At 42.1% G+C, this 9648-nt stretch overlaps 1 protein-coding gene across 1 annotated transcript in view; it reads right to left on the bottom strand.

Annotated features, from left to right (window-relative positions):
* Positions 1–1308: 1308 nt before the first annotated feature.
* LOC144671983 (NACHT, LRR and PYD domains-containing protein 3-like) overlaps positions 1309–9648 on the bottom strand; it is a 52412-nt gene continuing 44072 nt past the window's right edge. The window contains 3 exon segments of the mRNA XM_078533921.1: positions 1309–1414; positions 2250–2417; positions 8111–8275. Coding sequence (XP_078390047.1) covers positions 1327–1414; positions 2250–2417; positions 8111–8275 — 421 coding nt within the window. The 3' untranslated portion in view covers positions 1309–1326.

Raw genomic sequence — 9648 nt, 5'->3', positions numbered from 1 at the left:
GGATCGGAAGGACCTATTCCGGATCGTTGCAGACAGGGTCACCCAGGAACATTAATTACACAATTAATAGGCAGGTAAGTAAAACAATGAATGAGAGGCTGCCAGCCCAGTCTATCACCATCAAAAAGTATTCACTAGATCACTGATTATCAAATTATAGTTCAGATCAGTGTCTAAGATTACTGCCGTTTGGGGAGATTCATTTATTATGAACCATTCAGGAATCTAATTCATCAATTCCGTAGTGGGTCTATCTAATACTGTTGATTGGAGAATAGGTTTTTCTTGGGGTTTTGCCCATAACGGGGATAGTAAATCGGCCGGGCATTTTGTACTCAGCCCGATTTCTTTTCCACTGTTTGTTGCTTTCACTGCCGACGTGTTAATCCCTGGCGACCTCTGTCTGTTCAACTGGATACAACAGAACCCAGCGGCTCTAATAAAAGAAGACATGGGGAGCTCCCCGGTGTCAGCATGGAAACTGATCCCCCAACTTGCTCCTTTGGTGAGAAACTGGCATTAGAAATCAGCGGCCTCACAGAAAACTTTCAATTTCCATTTCAAGGATCTTAAACACCAGTTTAACACCCAAGTGACAAGTTTATTATCAACCCACTTCCCAGCTGTGGGTGTTGCTGGTGAAGTCACTATAATTGTCAACTCAAATTACCCTGATATGCCGCTGTTGGGGCATCTTCTTGAATCATCGATGTAACTGTTTGATACAACTAAGCAGAATGCTCGGACATTTCAGTGGCAATTAACATAATATTCAATCACATTGGAGAGAGTCTAGAGTCAGAGACAGAACAGACCAGATAAGGTCCTTTGCGAAACCTCGGGCAGATTAATGATCACTGACAACAGTTTATTTTTAAAGTCCAGTTTATGTTAAACTGAATTCAAATTCTCAAACTCAAGTGACTCAAGTCATCTGAACTCATGTCCTCTGGGTTATTAACATAACCCCTGGATTATGAGTCCAGCAACATAACCAATACAAAATCCTCCCCTGATAGTTGAAATCTATTCCATTAAATGGGTCATTTATCTCACTGCAATTTGTGGGATATGAGCGTTAATTGAGTGTCGGTGAGAACATCATAAAAGCATGTAAAAACGTTTATAAAGTGTGTTTTTCCCCACTGTTACCTGTTCTTTCCACTATATCACCTGTATGGTGATTCTGTTGACATTTATGAGTTGATTATTACATTAAACCATAGAGTCTTATCCCTCTAGGAGCCCCCGGTTAAAGGGGAGGGGCGGAAAATCAAACAAAAATATTCATATAATGAGAACGGGAATGTTTATCAATTCAAATGTTCACACTTCCACACTCAGTCCAGGTCTGATTCCATGCAGCGATTTCAGCTGATTTTTTCCATTTTGACTAAACTGATTGTCCCACAGCCTGAAACAGATTAAATATCAAACAGAAATAAACAGATTGAACAACAGTATAAATAACAGGAGACTGGAGTTAATGGGCCAAGTGTCTTGCTCACTGGGTCGTCAGAGACCAGACATATGGCTGAAGATGGGCAGCTGGACCCTGTGGATGTCCTGACTCGTGGACCCACATGGGAATTGTCCCAGAAGTTGAAACTACCACTGGGCAATACCCCTACTGCCCGGGACCCTGTGTGAATGTCTCTGAATCTGAGTTAGAATCGGGGACTTGGGACAAATCCACAGGACTTACCTGGATCGTTACCCAGGAAATGTTAGACTGTTATACCTGGACAAATACCTGGCGAACTCCACAACCGAGTCCCACTCCCACAATCACCACACCCCCGCACCCCGCCCCCACCGCCCCATTGACCATCATACTATACCCACACTACCCGATTAACCCCATCCAACCACCCTACCATCCCGACTACGTCCTGACCCTCCCAGCTCTCGCCTTGACCAAATCTGACTAAACCACCCGACTTTACAGCCTGACCCAACAACGCCGCTGACCCAACCCCATTAGCCTTCAACCTGACCGCATTATCCCCCGACCCCACCGACCCAACCACTCTCCCCTGATGCGACTAGACTCTGCTCGGATGGAGCTTCCCGGGGATCACTGCTGAATGTTCCTGGAGAAAAATGAAGCAGTTTCTGTTTGGGAGAATCTTGTCGTGCAGCGGCAATCCGCTTATCATTGTCGCTGTTTGATAGTTTAAGGCCAATTTATATTTTTAAATCCCATTTATATTTTAATTATTACACTAAAAATTAACATAAACACTCACCTGATCAGATTCAGAGTCCTGCAGGTCATGATGAGGCGGCGGAGAGCGGCGACAGATTGGTCTGTGAAGGTGTTTAATCCCAGGTTCAGATCCGTCAGTGACTGATTTGGACTGAGAGCGGAGGCGAGATCCTTGGCACAAGAATCCGTGAGACTGTTAACATGAAGACTAAGGAACAGGAGGAAAAAATTAACAGGAATCAGAGTAATTCCAAAGTGTTTTAACGAATACTATTGATAATAATGTACAGTATGAGACATTCCAAAAGCACAACATCCATTTATAAAGGAAAAAAAATATTAATCTACAAATGAAAGATAAATAAAATATACTGGAAATGCTCAACAGATCAGGGAACTATTTGTGAAGAGAGAAACAGAGTTAAACATAGAGACATAGAAAATAGGAGCAGGTGTAGGCCATTCGGCCCCTTGAGCCTGCTACGCCATTAATTATGATCATGGCTGGTCATCCAGCTGAATAGCCTGCCCCCACTTTCTACCATATCCTTTGATCCCTTAACCCCAAGAACTATATCTAACTCCTTCTTGAAAACAAGCAATGCTTTGGCCTTTACTACATTCTGTGTTAGCGAATTCCACAGGCTCACCACTTTCTGGGTGAAGAAATGTCTCCTTGTCTCAGTACTAAATGGTCTACCCCGTATGCTCAGAGTGCTACTCCTGGTTGTGGTCTCCCCCATTATCGGAAACATACTTCCTGCACCTATCCTGTCTAGTAGTGTTAGAATTTTATAGGTTTCTATGAGATCCCCCCTCATTCTTCTGAACTCCAGTGAATATAATCCTAACCGACTCAATCTCTCTTCATATATCTGACCCACCTTCCCAGGAATTAGTCTGGTAAACCTTCACTGCACTCCTTTTATAGCGAGAACATCCTTTCACAGGTAAGCAGACCAAAACTGCACACACTATCCCAGGTGTTATCTCACCAAGGTACCGTCGTTTTAGTCTGCCTATTTAAGGGGGGTATATAGGTTGGACCTTCACGTATTGTAGTTTAGAAGAATGAGAAATGATCTTATTGAAGGATATAAGGTTCTGAGAGGGCTCCACAGGATCGAAGCTAAGAGCATGGTTCCCCTTGTGGAGGAAACTAGAACAAGGAGGCACAGTTTAAAAATAACGGGTCGCCCATTTAAGACTGAGATGAAGAGGAATTTCTTTTCTCAACGGGTCATTAATCTTCTCAATTCTCTTTCGCAGAGTGCAGTGGAGGATGGGTCAAAGAATATATTCAAGGCTCAGTTTGATTTTTGATTGACAAGGGATCCATGGATTATGGGGGCTAATGAAATGAAATGGAGGCCATAATCAGATCAGCCATGACCTTATTGAATGGTGGAGCTTGCTTGACGGGCCGAATGGCCTACTTCTGTTCCTATTTCTTATGATTTCTTAGCGTTAAGTTCCTTTTGCTACTCCTCAAAAATAATGAAGGAACCCATGGCTGCATGAAGGAATATCTAATTCAAGCTTGATCTGATAAGTGGCAAGAAACATTCATGCCACACAAGTTCCACCTTCAAGAAGAGAGAATATAACCACCTCCCCTAGACACAGAAGAGCAATGCTTTTGTTGAATCATCAATCATCAACACCCTGGGGCTTCCCATTAACCAGAAACTTGAACAGCCACCATTTACTCCCAGTCAGAGGCTCGTTGTTCAGACGTGAGTAAATCACCCCCTGACTCCCCTGAATCTTCCCACCATCTACAAAGTACAAGTCAGGAGTGTGGTGAAGTTCCTCCACTTGCCTGGAAGAGTGGAGCCTCAAAATCACTCAGGAAACTCAGTGTCATCCAGGATAACACAAGCCACTTGATCTGCACCAAATCCATCAACCTGTATAGCTGCAGCAAAACTTCTCTACATTTACAATGTGTTCCCCTTGCAATAAAAACATATTAAATAGGAGCAGGAACCAGCCATTAAGCCCTTCGAGCCCCCTCCGCCATTCGCTGAGATCATGGTTGATCTTCCACTTCAACAACATTTCCTTGCATTAACCCCATACCCCTTGATGTTTTCAAGATGTAGAAATCTGTAAATCTCAATCTTGGCCATACTAAATGACTGAGCCTCCACAGCCCTCTGGGGCAGTGGATTTTAAAGATTCACCACCCTCTGAGTGAAGAAATTCCTCCCCATCTCAGTCCTTTATGGCCTGCCCCTTATTCTGAGACTGTATCCCCTGGTTCTAGGCAACCCCAGCCTGGGGCAACCTCCTACCTGCATCAACACTTTCAATCCCTGTTAAAAAAATTTATGCCTGAATGAGATTACCTCTCAGTCTCCTAAACTCCAGAGAATAGAGGCCCTGTCTATTTAATTTTTCCTCAGCACTCATTGCTCCAGGAATTATTTTAGTGGAACCTTCATTGCACTCAGTCTAAGACAAGTATATCTTTCCTTAGGTAAGAGGACCAAAACTGCATAGAATGTTACTGTTCTGGTTTCACCAAGGCAGTAAGACATCTTTACTCCTGTACTCAAATCCATTTGTAATAAAAGGCAACATACCATTTTGTTTTAACTGTTTGCTGTACCTGCCTGTTAGCTTTAAGTGACTCACGACCAAGGACATTGAAATACCTTTGAATATAAACGCTTCCCAGTCTATCACCATTTAAAAAATGGACTGTATTTATTATTTACTGCCAAAGTGGATAACTTCACATTTCTCCATATTGTATTCCATCTGCCAAATTCTGGCCACTCTCTTATCCTCTCCAGATCCCCGTGAAGCATCTTTGCATCCCCCTCATAACTCACAATTCTGCCTAATTTTCTGTCGCCTGCAAACTTGCTAATATGACATTTAATCCCCACATCCAAATCATTGATATAGAATGTGAATAGTTGCGGAAGTGGTCCTTGCACTGCCTCACTGTACCACATCCACGAGTCTCACCTTATCTATTCTGCTGACTGCATCCTCAAAAAAACCCCAACAGGTATGTTAAACATGATTTCCCTTTCATAAATCCATGTTGAATCTGCCCAATGCTACCATTATTTTTTAAGTGTTCAATTATCTCATCCTTTATTGTATAATCTAGCATTTTCCCTACTACTTGCCAGGCTGACAGATCTCTAGTTCCCAGGTAACTCTCTCCCTCCTTTCATAAAAAATGGGGTTAGATTTTCCAACTTCCAATCTGCAGAAACCATTCCAGAGCCAATAGAATTTTCAAATATGATCATCAACGTATCTACTATCTCTGCAGCCACTTCTTTCAACACTCTGGGACGTAGATAATTAGATTCTGGGGATTTATCTCCTTTAAGTCCTATTAATTTCTCTAATACGTTTTAGAAAAAAAATAACATCTTGCAGGTCCTCGTTTAAACTTGTCCCTTCATTCTCCTTTATTTCTGAGCGAGTAATAAATAGTATCTATCTCAGTGAAGACAGACAGAAAGTATTTGTTTAATTTCTCTGCCATTTCCTTATTCCGCATTGTAAAAATTTCCTGACTTTGCTTGAAATGGACCCACATTTATTTCTTTGCTAATATTTTCCTTTTTACATACCTATAGAAGCATTAACAATCAGTTTTTGTGTTTCTTGCAAGTTTACTCTCATATTCTATCTCTTCTTTCTTAATCAATTTCTATGTCCTCTGCAGATTTCTAAAATGCTCCCAATTCTCAGGCTTGTCTTTTTTTGGCAACCCTATAGATCTCTTCCCTTGATCTATTACAGTTCTTGATTTCTTTCGTTGGGACACTTTGGTTGCTGGGTTTTTGTGCATCAAAGGAACGTATTTTTGTTGTAAACACGTCACATTTCAAAGCCTTGAATGGAAGCTGGGGGTAAAGGCACCTCTGAAATTGACAATCAAGATATTCAGTTAACTAGGCAGTCATTGCAACTGCTTAAGCAACAGCATCCACATGAACGCCAGCATACCATTTGTCTTCCTGATCATTTGCTCCATTGTATGCCGAGTTTTAATGATTCATGGACTGGGACGCACAGATTCCTCAGTACCGTACAGTCTGCAGTCTTTCTCCATGCAGGTAGTATATTGCTTTTCTATTCTTCCAGCCAAAGATGACAAATTCACATTTTCTCACCTTAAACTACATCCGCCAATGTTTTTCCCATTCACTTAACCTATCTAAATCCCTTAATAGACTCTTTATGTCCACTTGATAAGTTACTTTCCTACCATTTTGCCATCGGCAAATTTAGCTTCCATGCATTCAGTTCCTTCACCCAAGTAATTTACACAGTTATTTGAGGCCCCAGCACTGACCCCTGTGTCACTCCACTAGCACCAGTTTCCCAAACCGAAAATGACCCTTTACCCCGATTCTCTGTTTGCTGTTAGATAATCAATCTTCTATGCATATTAATATGCTACCACCTGCATAACAAATTCTTATATTGTATAGTAACCTTCGATGTGACGCCTTGTGAAATAGCTTTTGGAAATCCAAGTGCACCAAATATACAGATTCTCCTTTATCAATGTTCGTGTTACTTCCTCAAAGAAATCTAATACATTCGCCCCATATGATTTTTCAATCCGCTGGGCCTTCCATGAATCTAGGGAATTTTTGAAGATCACAACCAATGCATCTACGATTTCTGCAGCCACTTCCTTTAAGACCCTATGATGAAAGCCATCAAGTCAATCGACTTGTCAAACTTTGGTTCTAATAGTTTCCCGAATACCATTTCCATAGTAACTCTGATTGTTATAAGTTTCTCCTTCCTTTTTACCTCTTAATTTTCAACTATTCCTGGGATGATTCTTGTGTCTTCTACAGTGAACAGAGACACAAAATACCTGTTCAACGCTTCTGCCATTTCCTCATTTCTCATTATTAAGTTCCCAGCCTCACCCTCTAAGGGCCCTATGCACACTTTAGTTCTCATTTACGAAATAAATATTTGGACAACCTCTATCAGCTTTTATCCTTCTAACTGCCTTTCTATAATATTCTGCTGATTATGGGCACATTTACTATGATGTCATTAATTAATCCAGTCTCATTGAACATTCCCTGGTCTAAAATAACTGTTCTGTGGTTGGCATAAGAACATGCTCACTAAGAAATTGTCTTGAATACACTCTACGAACTCATCTTCCAGGCAATCTTTGCCATTCTACTTCATCCAATATGTATGAAGATTAAAATAGCCCGCAATTACTGTAGCACCTTTCTTACAGGCGCCCATTATTGTTTTTCCTAATTTCTGTCCGAAAGTGTGAATGTATTAAGGGCCTATCAGCTACTCCCACTTGGACTGCGGCGGCTCAAGAAGGCAGCTCACCACAACTTTCCCAAGGACAATTAGGGATGGGCAACTAATGTTGGCCTGGCCTGTGATGCCTGGATCCCATGAATGAATAAAAAAGTGTCATTTTACCTTTGATAATTCTTCTTTCTACTCAAACTAATTATACATATTGATCTTCTGACCTAAGGTCATTTCTGGCTACTGTACTCATGTCATCAGTTATTAACAGAGCGGTCCCACCACCTTTTCCTACCATCTGTCATCTAATCATTTTTATCTTTTTCGCAAATCAGTTGCCACGGTGACCGGAACAGCCACCCAACTCTGATGCGGGGGTGGGGAGGGCGCGATCCTCACATTATTCCCCTACACCCTAGACACAAAGATCTTTGGGACTGGAATCCCATACCCTAGGGTTCAGAGAGAGAAATAACATTAATCAAAATAAATGTTTTTTTTTTATTCATAGCTAACACTAATGATAATGGACAGTGCTTTTTGTTACTAGTAACAGTGCTCAAAATATATTATTAAATATTAAATTATTCTAAACACAATCCTACACTGTCTAGAACTTACTCCAGTTTCTGTATTTTACAGTCCGGTCTCCTCAGAGCTACAAACAGTCGTTTCACTCCTGAATCTCCCAGTTCGTTGTGATTCAGGTTCAGTTCTGTCAGTGAGCGATTAAAAACAGAGGCAAGATCCTCAGCACAAGAATCTGTCAGAGCGGTATTCCATAGAATTGGGGGGTGGAGGGGGGAAGGTTTGTGAGAGAAAAAAATAACAGGAATCAGAATAAATGAAATGTACAGTTTTTTTTTCAAAAAACATAACTAATTAAAATGATAACATAAGGTGTGAAACATTCAATAAACAAAACTTCAAAGCAAAAAAAAATCATACTATAATTGATGCTATTAACATGAAATATAAAGGTTTACTCTGTAAATAGTCAGCCTGTGAGACAGTATCTGTGAAGGGAGAAACGGAGTCCAGAGTCCCGCAGGCGGGCGCGTGCCTGACCCAAGCAGGCGTGAAATCGCGCAAGATGATGTCGGATGAACGTCCTGACATCATCGCGCACTCGTGCGATATTTTGCTAGGCGGGCACGCGCAAATGTTGCAGAGCACCCACGGACAATCAAGCGGACAATTAAACCCATTAACGTCCCTATTGTCAGCGAGTTTTCGTGGCCCGTCGAACCATACTTTGGCGGACCAGCCAATCGACCAGGCGACCTTTACATTGTTATTGAAACCTCATCCAAGGGAGTGATGAAATCTCCGTTAGGATTTAAAATTAAAATAAATATCTGGGACTTTTTTTTTGTGAGGCCTGCTTTCAGGTGCTTGATTGTGCTGCATGGAGATTTTTGCAGCCCTTTTGTGCTTTATTTTATTATTTGGAGGTCTGCCGCTCTCTGAGGCATCTGTCTGCCTTCAGGGAGCTCATTGGAAGCGCTCACCAGCAATTGCAGTGATGTCGGGGCCGCCTTCTTCCCTCCCCCAGCGGCAGTGCTGAGCCTTTCCCCAGGTGACTTTCACGACGGCTGGCTGTCAATTGGCCAAGCAGTGTAAGATCATGCTCGCGAGGCAGATCAGGCAGAAGCGTATTTCGCACCCGCTCCCAGGCTCCCGATCGTGCTCCCGACAAGGGAAAAATTCAGGCCAGAGTTCGTGTTTCAGTTTGATGAGCTTACATTAGAACTGGGAAAAGTAGTGACTTGGCTGGTTTTAAGTGACAGTGTAATTCTGGGGGGGTTGGGGAGTGCAAAATGTAAGTGCACGGATGATTAACGTGACAAAATTGGTGAGGGTACAAAACAAATCACGGTACTCCACACCTTAAACCCGTGTCACTCGTGTGTGGGCATGGAGGGGTGATGGTAAAGGTGTTTGTGGTTGTGGGAATGACAATGGCTGTAAGTGCAATACAAAGTGTTTGGCTTACAGCCTTATATGTGACTAAGGATAAAAGTGAACTTGGACAAAATGTCTTGTCCACCCAGCCACTGGCAATGCCCAGGCAGCAGCACTGGCTGTCAGAAGTATGTCAGCCTCTCTGTGGAGAGCCCCAGTCAATCTGAGTTGACTCCTGAGCTTCCGTGACTCAA

Source organism: Cetorhinus maximus, chromosome 35 (genome assembly GCF_964194155.1).
Source record: "Cetorhinus maximus chromosome 35, sCetMax3.hap1.1, whole genome shotgun sequence".
In the NCBI taxonomy this organism is placed as follows: domain Eukaryota; kingdom Metazoa; phylum Chordata; class Chondrichthyes; order Lamniformes; family Cetorhinidae; genus Cetorhinus; species Cetorhinus maximus.
Note: the sequence above shows the minus strand (reverse complement) of the source record. Positions and strands in the feature narration are given on the sequence as shown.